Source organism: Jaculus jaculus, chromosome 2, assembly GCF_020740685.1.
Source record: "Jaculus jaculus isolate mJacJac1 chromosome 2, mJacJac1.mat.Y.cur, whole genome shotgun sequence".
NCBI classification, from domain to species: Eukaryota; Metazoa; Chordata; class Mammalia; order Rodentia; family Dipodidae; genus Jaculus; species Jaculus jaculus.
In genome coordinates this window covers 77036898-77057297 of record NC_059103.1, presented here as the reverse complement: position 1 = coordinate 77057297, position 20400 = coordinate 77036898, and the positions used below count along the sequence as shown (strand labels likewise).

Genomic DNA, 20400 nt, shown 5'->3' with positions numbered 1-20400 from the left:
TAACAAAACTTGGTGCTATCCTGTGACCACAAGGCTGGCTGCTCTTGGGGGTTCTTTACTGGTGGGCTGGTCTCCAAGCTACTACCATCCTGATTCACCTACAAAATCTCTTTCATGGAAGCCTCACCTCTATAAAGATTCTTGACCCCACTCCTTTTCCATCCTTGCCTCTTCTCTCTAATCTCCTGTGCACAGGTTTGCTCACTGTGTGCTAAGCAGGAGTCCATCCCCCCTCTTTCAAACCCCACCAACACATGGGATCACTTCCCTGGGGTGGACTGGTAGATAGAGTTTACTCACATGCCTCCTCACAAAAAAACTAAACATTTGCTTATCATGGCAGATTCTTTTTTGAGGTGGGTTGAAGATTTTCCTATGACAGGGGAAACTTCAAATATAGTCGCCTCTTATATTCTTGAGTCTATTCTGCCCCTCATTGGCCTTCCTTGAAGATCTGTGTGATCGAACCTTCTTCATCACCCCCTAGATGACCAGGTTTAATTCTTCTCTTTCCTTCCTCAATCAACTCAATCTTACCAATTACACTACCTGCTTCCTGTGCTCTTCCCTTGAGAGGCCTCTCATTTCTGCAGTCCCCCTCTTCTGCTTCAGACAATCCCTGCTTCTGGCGTCCTCTCTCCAAGCTCCCCATGCTCTCAATGCTCATTGGGAACTTTTAGGAATAACTCTATTGTTAAAAACCATACCATACCTAAAGGAATTTACTTTTTGTGTGATTCCATATGTATATTTGCATCTCTACAAGAACACACTTAGGCCCTTGCACCCCAGTCACTTTGGTACCTAGCTTCACCATGTATACACAGGGAGAGCTGGCAGTCCTTCATCCTAAGCAAGCTCATCATTACAAAAGAGCCATCCACTTGCCCATGATGATAGAGGTAAGCCAGGCAGCCCCTGTAGCTGCCACAGGACTGGCTACAGGAGACCTGAGCCATATCCTAATCTCCTATGAAAGGCTTTCTACAGAACTAAACATTGCAGTCCAGGGGTCCACTGAGGCTCTGTGACTGCTAAAAGAACAACTTACTTCTCTGGCCTCGTTGTGGTACAGAACCACTGAGCCCTAGACCTCTTGACAGCCAATAAAGGAGGGACTTGCCTTTTTCTGAATGAGTAATGCTGTTACTATGTCAATGGATCAGGTAAGGTAAAAGTCAAAATCAAAAAACATAAGAAACCTTGCTGACCAGCTTCAAGTATGAACATCAATTCCCTGTGGGTCATGGAACATATTTGGGATGGTCTATTTCTGGATTTTGCCACTCTTAGGGCCTATATCTAGACTATTCTTGTTACTTATCCTGGCCCCCTGCCTTCTGAGATGCATTTAAAAACCAGGTGGACCAATTCACCCATCAAATATTCAACCAACTTTTACTGACCTGTCCCTCCTCTACCTCCTACCAGCCTTTATCCACCAAGGAACCTTCTCCACATCACCAGCCCTGGAGGGAGACACATTGTTGGGCCTTGAGAGGACTGGGCGTGAGGCCTAGTGGAACTTCCTGAGCCTAGCTAAAGTTTGGTGATCTGCCTCGGGCCAGCTATGCTTAATGGCTTCTTGTCTGCTACTTCCGCGTAGGAGTTAGAATTCCCGCGTGTGCACGCTTGGGACCAATCATCTCAAAGTTCATGGTTTACTATTGGCCCTTACCTCTGCCCCCCATCCTAAAATCCCCACCTTTATTCTCAACATTATATAGGCAACCGCCTGTAACAATAAAGTGAGTTCGTGCTTGGACAAGACTCCCGCTTCAGTGTGGTTTTTCTCCAGTGACTATGAGAGGTTCTGAGTCGTCCAACATTCACCATCTTCCTCCTCAACCCATTGGGAGGAACAAGTGGGCCTGGTCCTTCCTCACCACTACCTGCTGGGGAGGAGCCTGGCATCTGGCGCCTAACGTGGGGCTCTGGGAACCCGGCAGACTAGTGCCCCATGTGAAGCATTCTCATGGAGGAGGTCAATTGGTGTACATGTGCGGGTGAGCATACCCTCATAAATTATGAGGCAGTCTTCATATTTAATGTGCTAAACTTTGCTTCTATAACCTGTACTTGTTTGTCAACATCGTTTTGTTCTCTTTCCTTTCACTTTTGGTTCACCAGCAAGCTGTATCTGTGGCTTTTGTATTTCTGAACAGGTCATATGTCCCTAGTGGACACATTGTGTGGCTTTTGACCTTTAGGCTTGTGCCTGCCTCCCTCTCCCTCTCTCTCTCTCTCTCTCTCTCTCTCTCTGTCTCTGCTTGGGCCTATGAAAGTAGGCCAGCTTTTTCTGCTATTACAGAACTTCCCCTGGATCTGTGAGCTTCAATAAATATCCCTTCCTCCATAACTGTACCTGGTCTGGAAGTTTATCTCAGCGAACCTGAAGTGGTCTGATACAGAACTTGGTACTGAGAAGTGGACTGAGATGAACCTGATCATGTGGATGTTGATCTTTTGGAACCTTTGTTTTGGAGGAATAGGCATGGATTTGGTGATTGCAACTGAAGGTGTCTTTTGGAGTGGTAAGCCAAATTTTATGGACTATTCTAATGAAAGTCTTAAAATACTAAGTGCAGACAGCATTGAACTTCAATGCTTGGCTTATGAGCTTTATAAGGGGAAGGAAAGACTACAGAGGACTTAGTTGAAAATGGGCTACTGGCATAAGGGCTGGCTGCATCTTGCTGCCCAGGCCCAAAGAGTTTAAATAAATCCCTATAAAACCCACCATCTGGAAACTCAGGTTGGCTGTGCTCTGCATTTGAGAGTCAGTCCTGGCAGCTTGTGCTTTTCCCAAATAAAAACTTTCATCTTAGTCTCAGAGTTGTCTGTGTGGTATTGGTCAGAATAATAAGAACTATTTATGACAAACCTACAACCAACATAATACTAAATGGTGAAAAATGTGAAAGTTTTTCACTAAAATCAGGAACAAGATAAGGGTGTCCACTATCCCCACTTTTATTTAATATAGCAGTAAGGCAAGAGACATGCACAAAAGGGATAGAGATTGGAAAGAAAGAGATCAAATTATCATTATTTCCAAATGATATGATTCTATATATAAAGGACCCTAAAGACTCTACCAGCAAACTGTTAGACCTCATAAACCCTCTTAACAATGTAGCAGTATACAAAATAAACACACAGAAAAAAATAAAGTACTTTTTAACAAACCTAAGCAAGGAAGTGAAGAATCTCTACAGTGAAAACAGTGAAACACTCAAGAGAGAAATTGCAGAACACACTAGAAAATGGAAAGAATCTCATGTTCTTGGATTGAAAGAATCAATATTGCCGAAATGTCAATCGTACCACAAGCAATCTACACATTTAATGCAATCCCCATTAAAATTCCAGTGACATTCTTCATAGAAATAGAAAAAACAATCATAAAATTCATTTGGAAACACTAAAAAACCTTGAATAGCCAAACAATTTTGAGCAATGTAAATGAGGGTGGTGGTATTGCCATCTCTGATTTTGAGCTATTTTATAGAGCTATAGATGAGAGAGAGAGAGAGAGAGAGAGAGAGAGAGAGGGAATGAGCATGAGCAAGCATGGTACTGGCACACACACACAAATAGAGTCCAACAACTCAGTGGAACAAAATAGAGGATCCAGATATAAGTTGGGGAATCTACAGCCATCTGATTTTTGACAAAATTATTCACTGGAGAAAATACAGCCTCTTTAACAAATGGCGCTCAGAAAACTGGAAGAATGAAATAGATGTAGAAGAATAAAAATAGAACCTCATCTCTCTCCATGCACAAGAACCAGGTCCTAATGGATCAAAAGACCTTAATATCAGTCCTGAAGTGAAACTGCCAGAAAAAATATAGGGGAAATCCTTCAGCATATTGGCATAGGTAAAAACTTACTAGGTATCATCCAAGTTGCTCAGGATATAAAACCTCTAATTGACTACTGGGACCTCATGAAATTGAAAAGCTTTTTTTTTTTTTTTTTCCTGACTTGTTTCCCAGCTCCAGCTATGGGTCCTGACCATTGAGGGGATCAGTTAGCCAAATCAAGAGCAGATGGTTTCCCATCATGGCTGTGTGCCACTATTGCACTTGTGTGAGCATCACAACAGGTTATTTTCTGCTAGGTAGGTTAGACCATGAGTTGCTTGGACAGATATTGGTCATGTTCACCCAATCGCCCATGTAGCACCTTCAGGCCCTAGACATGCTCACTGTCTGGGGAATGACTCTCTTCCATCCATGCCATTACATTTTAGGAGTCAATCGCATATGGTGTCTTCAGCAGTAGAATCTTATCACTAATCTTTGATGGGTCATCAAGTACTCTGACATAAATCTGTCTTTCTTTTAGGAAACCTTGTAGGTCTCTGTGATCAAAAGTTCATTGTGGATGGTAGCCACATGCTGGTATTGGGATTTACAGGTCAGTGCCCACTCAGAAAAGGAAGAAAGAGATAACTAATATAAAAGAGTTAGGAAGAAGAAGGAGGAGGAGGAGGAGGAGGAGGAGAAGGAGAAGAAGCAGCAGCAGCAGCAGAAGCAGCAGCAGCAGAAGAAGAAGATGAAGAGGAGGAGGAGGAAGAGAGAGAGAGAGAGCAGCTGTAGAAGATTAAAGTCAGCATTCATCATACCCTCTCCAGTGTATTGTGGTATTCCTTCTAAGGTCTTTGTGAAGGTTCAACCATTTGTTGTACCTTTTAGGATATAGAATTTTATGGTACGATTGCTGTTTGGCTCTAGATTTGTGTCGTCAACCTCCCTTGCCCTCTCCTCCCTCCCCACCCATCTTATTGTCTAGTCCTTGAGATGCTTGCTGGGTATGTTGGCATCTTGGGTAGATTCAGGTTAGGTGCTGTAGATGAGTGAGACTATGTGGTGATTTCCTTTCTGTGATTGGGTAAGTTCATGGAGAATGATCTGTTCCAGGTTCAAACATTTTCCCTCAAATTTCATTGTGTCACTTTTTCTTACTGCTGTGTAGAATACCATTTTGTAGTTTTATCACATCTTAGTTATCCATTCTTCTATGATGGACATCTGGGTTGATTCCAGCTCTTAGCTATTATGAATTGAGCTGCTATACACATGGTTGAGCAAATCTCTCTGGACTGTGGTTTAAAGGTTTTAGGGTAGATGCCCAGTAAGGAAATAACTGGGTCTGTTGGTATCTCTATAGTTATCTTTTTCAGGAGTCTCCATATTGCTTTCCAAAGTGGTTGTACCATCTTACATTCCTACCAACAGTGGATGAGTGTTCCTACTTGTCCACATCCTATCCAGCATTAATTTTCATTTGATTTTTTGATGTTCACTATCCTTATTAGGGTAAGGTGGTATCTCATAGTTGTTTTAATTTGCATTTCCCTGATGATTAGGGTTGATGAACATTTTCTTAAGAGTGCGCTTACCATTTGTATTTCTTCTCTGTGAACGGCCTGTTCAGCTCTTTGTTCCATTTTGTGAGTGGGTTGTTTGACTTTTTATTATTTAGGTTTTTGTGTTCTTTGTAGATTGTAGAGATTAGGCCTCTGTCAGGTGGATAATCAGCAAATATTTTCTCCCATTCTGTGGGTAGTCTATTGGCTTTTCTTATTGTATGCTTGTCTGTGAAAAAACTCTTCAGTTTCATGTGATCCCATTGGTTGAGTGACTGTTTAAGATCGTGAGCTACTGGGCTTTTGTTCAGGAAGAATTTTTCCATTCCTATATCATGGAAAGTTCTTCCTATATTTTCTTCCAGTAGTAGCCAAGTTTCTCATCTTACATTAAGGTCTTTGATCCATCTGGACTTGAGTGTAGTGCATGGTGAAATGTGTGAATCAAGTTTCAATTTCTTGCATATGGTTATCCAGTTTGTCCAACACCATTTGTTGAAGATGCTGTCTTTTTTCCAGCATATATTGTTAGGGAATTTGTCAAATATCAAGTAGCTGTAGTTGCTTGACCCAAAATTTTTAACACAGTTAAAAATGGGGCTATGGGGGCTGGAGAGATGGCTTAGCGGTTAAGCACTTGCCTGTGAAGCCTAAGGACCCCGGTTCAAGGCTCGGTTCCCCAGGTCCCATGTTAGCCAGATGCACAAGGGGGCGCACGCGTCTGGAATTCGTTTGCAGTGGCTGGAAGCCCTGGCGTGCCCATTATTTCTCTCTCTCTCTCTCTGTCTCTCTCTCCTCCTCCTCTCTGTCACTCTCAAATAAATAAATAAACAAAAAAATTTAAAAAAAATGAGGCTATGGAACTAAATATAGTTCTTAAAGGAAGAAATATGGAAGCCTATAAACATCTACAAAAATATCCTTAGCCTTTAGGGAAGTGCAAATTAAAACTACTTTGACATTCTCTCTCCCTAATGACAATAAATGCTAGCTAGAATGCAGAAAAAAAGGGTAAGCCTTATATACTATGGGAATGTAAACTGGTGCAGCCATTGTGGACATCAGTGTTAAGGTTCTAGAGATAACTAAAAATAGATTTACCATATAACCCAGCTATACCCCTCCTAAGCATAAATCCTAAGGACTTGTCTCACTTCCTTAGAGAGACTTGCACACCCATATTTATTGCCACTCTATTTACAATAGCTAGGAAATGGAACCAGCCTAGATGTCCTTTAACTGCTGAGTGGATAAAGAAGATGTGGTACATTTATACAATGGGGTTTTATTCAGTAGTAAATTAAAGTGAAATTATGAAATTTGAAATTTGCAGGAAAATGAATGGATCTGGAAGGGATTATACTAAGTGAGGTAACCCAGGCCCAGAAAGCCAAACATGCATGTTCTCTCTCATATGTGGATACTAGCTAGAAATGATCAGATTTGTATGTGAATTGGGGTAAAAATCAGTAGCAGAGTCCAGGAAGGTAGAAAGGGGCTATAAGGGAAGGATGAGAGGGGAGGACATAAGGGGATGCATTACATATATTTAAATAAATGAACAGATTACTGAAGGTGGAATGGCCTAATTGAAGTCAGGGGATGAGATTGAGTAAAGGAAGTTTGGGGCAAAAGTTAATCCAAATTTAACAGGGTATGAATAAACCATATGGAAACCTACTTTTTGGACAATAATACACAAAGAAACCATAGGTTATTAGTAGAAAAAATTCAGTGCCAGGGATTGGATACCTTCCAGTGAGTTGTAGGTCATGGAGGTCCCTGATGCACCCCCAAACACTACAGACCATTGCTAAGGTTCTTGGTTTTCCATCAGGAATATATGGTAAGATCCTATTGCTGAAGACTCCCCATTCTTGTGCTTCAAGAGCACTGAGAAATCAAGCTGGAGCTGAGCTGAAAATCTCCTCCCTATAGACCAGCTGACAAAATCTAAAGAAACCTATGCTGCATGCAGCCTTATGGGAGAGAGAAGTCATCAGTGGAGATAAACAGTGGACACTGCAAGCCATAAGTTTGGCTAGACAGTCCAAATGAGCCAATAGGTGCAATAGTGGCATGTCTATTATGGGGGAAACCAAGCACTCACTAATTAGACTGGAGGCCCACTCCATGGGAGGTAACGCATGCCTGGTACTGAAAATCTACAATGGCAGAGGTCATGAACTCTAGGAATGTAACACTGGCTGGTGTTTGGCTAAATGCATATGTTATGCTCACTAAATTACACAATAATCACTTCTCTTAATGTTCATGCTCAATATTAATGCTATTCTCACCTTTGGATTAGAGAAGCTTCTCTTTTCAGATGATGGTGACCTCTGGAATTTCTCAAAATGCATCATATCGATGAGAAGAAGTGACAGAGAAGTGTGCATCACTGAAATACCCCTATTACACCCTGGAACATTTAGGGTCCATTGCAGAAGTGGCAGAAAGAATTTAAGAGCCAAAGGAAGGGTAGCACTGCCTAAAATGCAATCTTTCAGGCATAGAATGACCTGGATATACATGATCTGGCAATGTCTGCTACTACCTACACAGGACCCTCATAATAGGAGGAAAAGATGATGATATCAAAGTAAAAGAGGGACTAATTGAGCGGGTGAGGAAACATGATGGTGAGTGGATTTGTGAAAGGAAAAATAGGAGAGGGGAGACTATTTTCATGGTTTATTGTGTATAGTTGTGGAAGTTTTCCATACAAAGATAAAAATTTAATTTTACTGCAGAAACTGTGTTTAAAAATGTGAGTTTCAGGCTAGAGTGATGGCTTAGCAGTTAAGACACTTGCCTACAAAGCGTAAGGATCAGGTTCAATTTCCCAGTACCCACATAAGTCAGATGCACAAGGTGGCATATGCACCTGTAATTCATTTGCAGTGACTAGAATCCCTGGTATGCCCATGCCCATTCTCTCTCTCTGACTCTTTCTCTCTCTCTCTCTCTCTCTCTCAAGTAAATAATTTAAAAATGTGAATTTCATAAGTGGCTAAATAACCCATGCTGGTAAAAGAAAATATTTGTCACATATCTATAACATATGATGGGTTTGGTTTATTTCAATACCTTCACATGCTCAACTACCTTCCAGTATTCATAATATCTGTGTTAGACTTTATATAGACCTTAATTTTATATAATTCTTCTGTATAGAAAATCTGAGTATAGCAGACCATAAGGTTTAAGAGATTTGCAAAAATTTTTCTTTGTCCTCTCTAATAGAACACAATTTCAACTTAAATTTAGTTCCTTTATGACATTATAACAAACCATAATTTCCTTATTCCACTTCAGAATATTCTAGAGACATCTACTGGAAAGGTACAAAATTGCAAATTTTGTCACATAGACATACTTAATATGTTACTACTAACAATTAAAGAACAACTTCAATCATATGACTTAAAAAAAAGATCTTCACTGAAGGTGAAGCTCTGTGAACCCCTCCCTAAAAGGTATAACAAATATAACATATATCATAATTATTACTTGAGTTTGACCTTAATATTTCTTTAAAAATATTCTATTCAAGGAAACTTACAAAACTTGGTTGCCTTCTGATAATATTACTAATATTTTAGTAGGTAATCTACCACATACAATACCACTATATATATATTTGACAACTTCTATACTTACAAACAATAAACCATGGTATTCCTCTTCCTCCCCCTCCCCTACTTTCCTTTCCTCTTCATAAGTCTGCTTCCTATCATATCCCCACCCTCTCTCCATTAGTCTCTCTTTTAATTTGATGTTATCATCCTTTCCTCCTATTATGAGGGTCTTGTGTGGGTATTGCTAGGCACTGTGAGGTCTTGGATATTGAGGCCAAATTCTGTCTGAAAGTTGTATGTAAGGAATGGTGCCCTTCCTTTGGCTCTTACATTCTTTCTGCCACCTCTTCCAAAATGGACCCTAAGCCTTGGTGTGGTATGAAATGTTTCAGTGCTGAACACTCCTCTGTCACTTCTTCTCAGCACTATGTTGCCTTTTGGGCCATCCCAGTGGTCATTGCCACATGAAAAGAGAAGCTTCTCTAGCCAGAAGTGAGAGTAGCAATAATATATGAGTATGAACATTAATTGTAATCCTTTTAGGGCAATTTGTTGAGAATAATATATGCATTTATCCAGACAAGAGCAGGCTTTATACCCCTAAGGCTCATGACTTCCCCTGCCATAGGCTTTTGATTAGGTTTTCAGAACCATGCACGTATTCTCTCCCATAGAGTGGGTCTTCAGTCCAATTAGACAGCAGTTGGTTTCCATGAGAGCAGACATGACACTATTGCACCTATTCAGCAATTTGGCCTGTCTGGCCAAATATGAGGTTTCCAGTGTCCATTGTTTTCACTGCTGATGATTTCTGTCTCCCATAAAACTGTATACAGTACAGCTTTTTTCCAGCTTTCAGTTGGCTGGCATACAAGGAGAAGGGTCTCTGCTCAGCACTAGCTTGATTTCTCAGTGACTTTGCTGCTCAGCCATGGGAAGTCTTCAGCAATAGGGTCTTACCATCTCTTTATCACAGGAAACCAAAGGCCTTGGCAATAGCCTATAATGTTTTGCAGGTCGCAAGGACCTCCCTGGCCAAAACTCACTGGAAGGTATCCCATCCCTGGCACTGAAAATTTTCTAGTAACAATCTATGGCTTCTGGATATGCCATTATTTCAGAAAATAGATTTTAATATGTCTTACCTTTCTTTTATACAATCTCTTACCCTGAACTTGCTTAGGCCTTTCTGTAATATGTTCTTCTTCTTACATATATGCAATACCATTTCCTTAAAACCTTCTGTCTCCTCCCTTACTTACAGCCTTTTTATAGCTTATGGGCTTCTGCTACTGATTTTTGGTTCCAGATCTCACACAAGTCTATAGATTTGTAGCTAGGATCCATACATGAGAACATATAACATTTGCCATTCTGGGCCTGGGTTACCTCACTTAGTATAATCCTTTCCAGATCCATCCATTTCTCTGAAAATTTCATAGTTTCCTTTTTCTTTACTTATGAATAGAACTCCATTGTGTAGATGTACCACATCCTTATTATCCATTCATCTATGGATGGACATATAGGCTGGTTCCATTTCTTAGCTACTTTGAATGAATAGAGCAGCAATAAACATGGTTGTGCAAGTATCTCTAAGGTAGTGAGAAGAGTCATTAGGATATATGACTAGGAGTGCTATAGCTGGATCATGTGGCAAATCTATTTTTAGCTATCTCAAGAACCTCCACACTGATTTCCACAATGGCTGTACCAGATTACATTTCCACAAACAGTGTAGAAGGGCTCCCCTTTTACCACATCCTCACCAACATTTGTCATTTGTTTTCTTGATGGTAGTCATTCTGATGGGAGAGAGAGGAAATCTCAAGGTAGGTTAATATGCAATTCCTCATTTGCTAAGGAAGTAGAATACTTTTTAAGATGTTTATATGCCATCTGTATTTATTCTAGTGAGAACTCTCTATTTAGTTCTATAGCTCATTTTTTGATTGAGTAGTTTGATTTTTTTATTGTTCTGTTTTTTGAGTTCTTTATATATTATGGATATTAATCCTCTGTCAGATGTGTAGCTGGAAAAGATTTTCTCCCATTCTGTAGGTTGCTTCTTTGCTCTACTCACAGTGTCCTTTTCCATATAAAAGCTTTGTAATTTCATGAGATCCCAGTAGTTGACTAATGGTTTTATTTTCTGAGCATTTTAGGTTATATTCAGAAATTCATTACCTATGCCAATATGTTGAAGAGTTTCCCATATCTTTTCCTCTAGCAATTTCAGAGTTTTAGGTCTGATATTCTGGTCCACTTGGATTTGATTCTTGTGCATGGAGAAAGACAAGGATCTATTTTCATTGTTCTACATATAGATATCCAGTTTTGCCAGCACCACTTGTTGAAGAAGTTGTCTTTTCTCCAATGAATGTTTTTGGTATTTTTGTCAAAAAGCAGATGACTGTGCTGCCTGGATTTACATTTGGGTCCTCTGTTCTGTTCCATTGATATATATGTCTGTTTTTGTTCCAATACCATGCTGTTTTTGTTACTATTGCTTTTTCATATAGCTTAAAATCAGGTATGGTGATTCCAGCAACCTTATTTTTGTTGCTCAAAATTGTTTTGGCTTTTGGAGTTTTTTTATGCTTCCAGATGAAATCAGATGAATTTTAGGATTTTTTTCTATTCCTGTGAAGAATGCCATTGGAATTTTGATGGGGATAGCATTAAATGTGTAGATTGCTTTTGGTAAGACTGACATTTTCACAATTTTGATTCTTCCAATCTAAGAACATAGGATGTCTTTATATTTTCTTGTGTCTTCTGCAATTTTTTGCTTCAGTGCTTTAAAGTTCTCATTGTAGAGATCCTTCACGTTCTTAGTTAAGTTTATTCCAATGTACTTTTTTTTTTTTTGAGGCAATTATGAATGGGAGAGATTCCTTGATTTCTCCACATGCTTGCTAGAAATTTTTGCAGGAAAGCTACTGATTTCTCTGTATTTATTTTGTATCCTGGTACATTGCTAAAATTGTTTATCAGCTCTAACAGTTTGCTGGCAGAGTTTTTAGGGTCTTTTCTGTATAGAATCATATCATCTGCAAATAGTGATAATTTGATCTCTTCCTTTCCAATTTGTATCCCTTTTAGGAGTGTCTTTTGCCTTATTGCTATAGCTAATACTTCCAATACTATCTAAAATAAAAGTGGGAACAGTGGATACCCTTGTTTTATTCCTGAATTTAGTGGAAAAGCCTTGAGTTTTTCACCATTTAGTATTATGTTGGCTGAAGATTTTTCATGAATAGCGTTTATTATGCTGAGATATGTTCCTTCTATTCCCAGTTTCTGTAATTCTTTTACAATGAAAGGATGTTGGATTTTTTTGAATGCCTCTTCTGCATTTATTGAGATGATCATGCGATTTTTGTCCTTCAGGCCATTTATATTATCTATTACATTTATTGATGTTCATGTTTTGAACTATCCCTGCATCCCTGGAATAAAACCAACTTTGTTGGAGTGAATAATCTTTTTGATATATTCTTGTATTCTGTTTTCCAATATTTTGTTCAGAATTTTTTCATCTATGTTCAAGAGGGAGATTGGTCTGTAATTTTTGTTTTGTTGTTCTGTCTTTGTTTGGCTTTGGTATCAGGGTGATGCTGGCTTCATAGAAAGAGTTTGGTAGAATTTCTTCCTTTTACATTTTATGAAAAAGTAGGAGAATCATTGGTATTAGTTCTTCAATGAAGGTCTGGTAAAATTCACCAGATTCACTGGGCCTGGGCTATTTTTAGTTGGGAGAGATTTTATTACTGCTTGGATCTCTGTATTTGTTATAGGTCTATTTAAATGGTTTATCTCATCTTGATTTAATTTTGGTGGGTCATATGAATCAAGGAAGTCATCCATTTCTTTCAGATTTTCAAACTTAGAGGCATATATATTCTTAAAGTATGTTCTTATAATTGTCTGAATTTCTTTGGCATCTGTTGTAATTGTGTCTTTTTCATTTCTAATTTTATTAATTTTTGTCTCTTCTCTCTTTCTTCTGGTCAAATTTGCTAAGGGTTTATCAATCTTGTTAATCCTTTCAAAGAACCAAGTTTTTGTTTCATTGATTCTTTCAATTATTTTTATTATTATTGGTTTCTATTTCATTAATTTCTGCCCCAATCTTCATGATTCTCATCTACTGATGTTTGTTTTGCCTTGTTCTTCTTTTTCGAAGGTTAAGGTGAATCATTAAATTGTTTATTTCTGAACTCTCTAATTTCTCAATATAGGCACTTAGAGCTGTAAATTTCCTTCTTAGGCATGCCTTAATTGTGTATCAAAGCTTTTGGTATGTTGTATTATCATCATCATTTGATCCTATGAACTTATTGATTTCCTTTTTGATTTCTTCAATGACCCATTTATCATTCAATAGTATACTGTTTAGTCTCCATGAAATTCTATATGCTCTGTAGCTTTTCTTGTTGATTTGCAGTTTAATCCCATTGTGGTCAGATAGAATATAAGGGATTATTTCAGTTTTCTTGTGTTTATAAGTATTTTGCTTTGTGTCTTAATATATGGTCTATTTTAGAGAATGTTCCACGTGCTGCTGAGAAAATTGCATATTCTGCAGCATTTGCATGGAATTATCCATGACATCATTTAATTCAGATGTCTCTCTATTTATTTTTTGCCTGGATGACCTGTAAATTGATGAAAGTGGGGTATTGAAGTCTCCCACTACAATTGTGTTTGATGTTACCTGTGGCCTTAAGTCTAATAGTGTTTGTTTGATGAGACTTGGAGCCTGCATGTTAGGTGCATATATGTTTAGAATTGTAAATGTCCTCCTGCTGGAGTGTTCCTTTAATCAGTAAAAAATGACTTTCTTTATCTTTCCTCACTAATGTTGGACTGAAGTCTACCTTGTCAGATATTAAGATAGCAACTCCTGCTTGCTTCCTAGGCCCATTTACTTGAAATGCCATTTTCCATCTTTCCACGCTAAAGTGGTATCTATGTTTTATTGAGAGATGAGTTTCCTAGAGGCAACAAATGGTAGGATCCTGCCTTTTAATCCAGTTCACAAGCCTGTGTCTTTTGGATGTTGCATTGAGGGCACTGATATTAAGAGTTATTATTGAAAGGTATGCATTTAGCCTTACCATTCTTCTTATTTTGTAGTGTTTCCTGTTTTCTCTTTGCTTGTTATTTTTTTTTTAACTGTTATTTGAGTGTGGTTTATTTTTTCCTATTTCCTCCTGTGTGTGTTTTGCTTTCTCTTCAGCATTAAGAATTCCTTCAAGTATTTTCTGTAGAGGTGGTTTAGTTGTGATAAATTCCTTTAGCTTGTTTTTATTGTATAATGTTTTTATTTCTCCATTAATTTGAATGAATAGCTTTGCAGGATACAGTAATCTTGGTTGACAGTTGTTATCTTTCAAATAACATTCTAAGCCCTTCTGGCTTTTAAAGTTTGTATTGAGTAATCTGCAGTTATTCTGATGGGCTTGCTTTTGTAGGTGACTTGCTTTTCCTTTCTAACTGCTTTCAATATATATTCTTGGGTTTGTGTGTTTACTAGTTTAATTGTAACATGGCAAGGAGAGGTTCTTTCCATGTTTTGTTTGTTTTGTGTTCTAAAAACTTCTTGTATCTGTGTTGGCATTTCTTTTCCAAATTGGGGAATATTTTCTTCTATGATTTTGTTGAAAACACCTACTAAGCCTCTGGATTGAAATTCTTCTCCTTCTGTTATACCCTAAATTCTTATGTTGATCTTTCCATAGTGTCTCACATATCTTGAAATTCCCATTCATACCTTGCTGTTAGCTTGTCTTTATCTTTGTTGGACTGTATTACATCTGCCACCTGGTCTTCTAATTTATACATTCTGTTCTTTCCTTCGGGTGAGACTTTCCCCAGAGTTTTTATTTATTTATTTATTTAATTGACTGTATTCTACACAGTTAGGATTTCAGCCCGGTTTTTCTTCAGTATTTCTATTTCCTTATTCATATCTTATAGTGACCTCTTTATTTCATTAATCTGGTTTCCTGTGTTCTCTTTCAGAAGTTAGTTATATTCTTTAATTCCTTTCTTTTCTTCTTTGATTCCCTTTATTTCTTCTCTGATTTCTTTTAGCATAGATACTATCATTTTCTTGAAATCTTTGTCAGGTATTTCATCTAAAACAGTCTTATTGGTGAACATTTTGATTGTTTCTGATGGGACTTTTTTTGGTTTTGGTGGGACTGTTGTCTTTATTCTTTGAGTTTCTTGTTTTATATTGTAGTGACTTTTGCATCCGGAATCAATTTGATGCTTGGGTTTTCTATTTATCTGCAGTATTTCCAGATGTGGCAATCCACCTCTGTATACACTCATGGTATGAGTTCAAGTTGCCAGGTGTAGCTCTTGTACCCCAATCAAGCCACAGAAGTAATCCTAGGTGTTGAGTTTGTTTGCTAAGCAAGTAATCTAGTGGACTGAGTGGAATAATTTACCAGCAAATTCTAAAATTCAACCAAGTAACATATACAATCAATAAAACCAGCACTAAATATGCAATTGTGGGGATCAAAACAAACAGATAGCCATATAAAGCCAAAATTCCTAAGGGTGTGTGTTGTTCTACATCCTAAATCTTGTCAGGTAGGAGGTAGAGATTTCTGTTCTGAATTGGGTTCCAGGTCAGCCTGGATCTGGATCAGACCCTGCCCCCAATAATGACATAAGCAAAAAAACAAATGCACTATATAATATCAACTCATCAAAGGTAACAATACTCAACCCCCAAATACAGGTTATTTAAAAATGGTAAAGCCAACCAAGAATATATACTCCATAACCTGACCTGACAAGGAAAAAGAGATTAGCTCTTGCAGTGTAGGCCCGTGTACTTTTTTTTTTTTTTTTTTGTCCGCCTCTTTACCTTTTAGGGTGGCTTCCAATCTCACCTATGCTGAGTGTCCACCTCGATCCCTCCGTGTTGTGCTAGGCAGCTGTACCTCTGATCAGCTCTAGTGGCTGTGCTGCACTGGGGGCTGAATGCTGGAGGTTCCATGGTTCTGACGATGGGGGATGGGAGAGTTCAGACTTTTGGAGTTGCTCATATTTTCAGTAGCTCTTTAGTCGACAGCTGCTGTCTTTCGTTCAGATTTCTTAGCTTTGCAAGATGGCTGATGGAGTTGAAAAGTCTGTTGTTTGGTCTCTGCTACTGCTGCTGCCTGGTGCGCATCAGGGGTGCAGCTGGGTGGGTGTGGACCCTGAGTGCCTCAGTTGGACTCTAGTCATTTTCCTCCTTTCTTGTCGGGAGCCATAGAGCAAAAGCCTCTCCATTTTGCCTGGGCCTGCTCATAAACTGACTCATTACTCAGAATGCTGGTCCATCCAGCTTTCTGTTAGGTACTTCTGGAACTGGTCAGCAGACTGCTTATAGAATCTTATCTTTTGCAAAAGGCCAGTTTATGGTCAGGATGTGAGGCCTGGTGCAGTCAGGATGTTAAGCCAGTGAGGCAAGATTAGATGAACACCTAATTACATCCCCTCTGGGTTTCCTGACAACTCCTTGCCCTGGCCACGTCCCCTTCCCCCTACAACTCCTTGCCCTGACCATGTCCTCTTCCTCCTACAACCCTATATAAAACTACATGTAAGAATAAACGCTTAATGCCGTGACAAACATCTAGCATGGTCTCCTTCTTGTGTCTATTTGCCTTCTCTCATTCAGGTTATTTTCCCCTCGCTTCTTTGTTAGACTCCCCGCTGACCGGGGCACTTTCTGGTGGATCTTGGTCTCTGAGTCTTCTCCGCTGTGTCTAAGAATAACCTACCTTCCTTCACTTTCCAGAAGAATAGTGTAGTTCGCTGGGGTTTTGCTTAAATCCTTTCCTAGGCTGATTTGCCATGGCTCTTATGCTTCCATCTTACCCAGAAGTCCCCAACTACCAATATTTTGATTATCTGCAGCTAAAATGCATTTATGTCAGCATATTGTGGAATAAGATACCCATGGAAGTACTCCATGAATTCTCATTTTAATAACACATTGAGGTCATTCCTTTAAAAAGAGAAGAAAAAGGAAAGAGGTAGATTAATGCAGGGAAAGAGGAGAGAGTTCAGTTGATTTCATCCCCATTTTCTTCCTAATCATTTTTTTAATCTCATATAGTTAAAAGATTTCTCTTTTGAAATATAAATTTAAGAAAATTCTTGGGTTAAAGAAATGGCTTATTGGTTAAGGTGATTTCCTGAAAAGTGAAAGGTTTCATGTTTGATTCCCCAGGACCCATGTAAGCCACGTGTACAAGGTGGTACATGCATTTGGAGATCATTTGTAGCAGCTGGTTGTCTTGGCACACTCACTCACTCTTTCTCTGTCTTCATTGCTGTCTGTGTCTTTCTCTCTCTCCTTCCCTCTGCCTCTTTCTCTTTCTCAAGTAAATAAATAAAACTAAAATACATTAAAAAAATAAAATTCTTATATTTACATTATAAAATTATTTTTGTCTATGGAGTCAAAACTCTTTGGAAACAGGGTCTATGTAGTATTTTATACATTTTCTATGAATTAAATAAGCTTCTGACATTTTGAGGTACCAGCCCTAAACATAGTCTCCCAAACCCTCCAGGCACAAAAGAATATCAAAGAATAATCAACCAAAATGATTTTATTTGCAGTCTTTAAGGTGCCTATTATGAGACAGCAGGGCATTTCCATCTACCTGAAGCTCCTCACTCCTGCAGGAACAACTTGCTCGACTACATGAAGATGAAAACCAGGTAGCACATTTCTAAAGTGGTAGGAGGAGTAAGGTGAGAGCTGGAGATGTAATTTGGTATGCATTAGTGGAGGCAAGTGTGAAAAAAAAAAAAAAAACAGGATTGAACTTTGAAGTTTGTCAAAGACAATGTGACATAGTTATTCTTGACATAACTTGATCATCAACTGCACAAATAAGAAATACAGTTATTTTTGTACACTGCATTAAAAGCAAGAGATGAATGTCCAGGGATTAAAGTTATATTTGGCATGGCTATGGCAACAAGATATAATGGGCAGACCTTACATGAGAGCATTTACTGACACAAAGGTCCATAAACAGCTTCATCAACCAACATCTCTATTTTGAGTAGTTTTATTTATATGACCATGACAACTTTTCTGACAAGTTTTTGTCAATGTGAATTAAAAAAAACAGTCTGTAACCTAATATTAAAGATAGTTATAGCTTGATCAATTTGCATCTAAGGTGTCATGAACAATAGAAAATAATAGAACAACAGAAAATAATGCACACAAATGTTAATACTTGATAATACTCTTAAAGGATTGATAGCATATAGTTGATATTCAAAATGGTCTCTGTTTCATGTGTGGGTACTTATGATACTGCACTCTATGCTTCTTTTTCCTCCTACATGTATTCAGTCTCCACAAAAGAAAGATTAAAGCCCAATTAACAAGTATAAAGGGCTGATGCATGAAGGCAACACAGTGTTCAGCAGCTGAATCCTAGGACTAACTGACATCTGCTTTTGCTCCCTGCCAGTTGTGCATATTCAGCCCTCTGTGAGTACTGAGTGCAATGATTTCCTGCATTTCTAAAAGGCATTTTGTAGGTATTTGGAAATCATCAGGGGATTAATAGTCCCAAACTATGCTTCTTAGTATAAGAAGAGAAATATAGTCCTTAGTAACCTAATTCCAAACATTGTTTAGTATTTTATATCATTTATAAAATTTGAATAAGAAAAAAACATGTCTTAACACTGTGATTATATTGGTATACCTCATGAAAATTAATCTTTTGAAAGTTAAAATGTAGATCTTTTTAGAATAGGGTCTACCATTTAATTTCTGAATATATTTAGTGTAAATCATGTTTTCACTAAAAGTTTATTTTACTTCATGATAAGGTAAAATATTCATGGTACAGATGAAATGCATTTTTTTTTAATAACATCTCAGGAGATTTTGCCTGCAGATTCTTGCTGAGTGTCTGGTAAAACTATGTATAATATTCCTAAGTAAGCTGCAAGATTCCTAGTGTGCTGGCTTATGATTTTTCTTTCTATTAATGTGAACCATAAATGGTTTCTGCACAGTCACATTAATTTTTAATCACAATCTCCTCCACTGCTGATTTAATTCCCCATCAATGCCATGGGTCTTTCTGGTAATATTCATTAATGTAAGATATGTATAGTGTTGTAATATCTTATTTTTCAAAGAAACCTGTTTAAAGCTATAAGAAAACTAATACTCACATTAATATTAGGTTACAGTGAGTTACCATGTGTTCGATCAGCATTGCTATGAGAAAATCCTTTAAATTACAGTAGAAAATATTGCCTCTGTTACAATGGAAAAAAAGGAATATTCCTGGAATATTTGGTATACTGTTTCACATGAATTTTTACTTATATGTATTTTGTTTCAAATAGTTGAAGTGTAACACACTAAAAGTCTGTCTATTTTTCATGGTGACTTCTCATAGTAGTTCAATATAAAAATTTAGAACTCATGATTTTCAATAAGACTTGTTCAGTGGTTTTTACGTAATAGCAAGTGTGATAGTAAAATCTTCTTTACTCATTAGTTACAACCAATATAAAAATAAGGAGAGAAGTTAAAGTATAACTGATGAAACTAGGATGTTATCAAGTTAGGAGGCTTACAAAAGCCAAAGTTGTAAGACTTGAAAACACATTAATAAATTGTTTTTAAATTGTTTCAATGTATCAATTTATTTTTGTGCTTCTTATTGTTGGTATAAAATTATTACTGGAGTTTACCATTTAGATGACACTGTGGCCCACTATATCCAGGACAGCATCTCCATTCTAATGAGGTAACAATTTTATGTTGCATCCTATAAATGGCATTAGATATCTTCTGAGATCTGAAAAGGAAAAGAATTAGAAAATTGATTATTTTCTTCACAATAAGTAAAAAGATGGAATTATATATGTAAGATATTTTTATTAATGATTAAAATATCAGGAGCCTTTAAAAAGTATTAATATTCTCATAATCATAATAGTATACAATATTTTATTTAAAATGGCTAAACTTGGATTTCTTCAATACTCTACGAAGACCTTTAATGACTTTATTCTTTGGTATTCTAAATTAATACCCATCATTATATTTTCTAAAGATATACTTTTCACTTACATAATTTAATTCTTAGCTAACCTTGATAGAACTGTAATTTTAGCACAGCTGGTGTGAGTTAGCCCCAAGCCCTGATATTTATCACATACAACTTCTGAGTCTCAAATGAACTACCTCCAGTGTGTATGGAATAAATGCATTATAGCAAACCGGGTTTTAGGAGACTCAAGGTTCAATTTCTTATGTAACATAACAGGTAACTCAATATGTTCGTGGTTATTCCTCAATACTACAATATGTGTAAGATTATTTCTATTGATAAAAGCATGCTATATCATTCAGTTACACTTATTTTAAAAAA

The 20400-nt window shown here is 37.6% G+C and overlaps 1 protein-coding gene across 1 annotated transcript in view; it reads right to left on the bottom strand.

The window, feature by feature from the left end:
- The window catches only part of Mmrn1 (multimerin 1), an 80844-nt gene that overhangs the window by 37843 nt on the left and 22601 nt on the right, over positions 1–20400 (bottom strand). The window contains exon 3 of the mRNA XM_004665413.2: positions 19718–19824. Coding sequence (XP_004665470.2) covers positions 19718–19824 — 107 coding nt within the window. The remainder of the gene's footprint in view (positions 1–19717; positions 19825–20400) is intronic.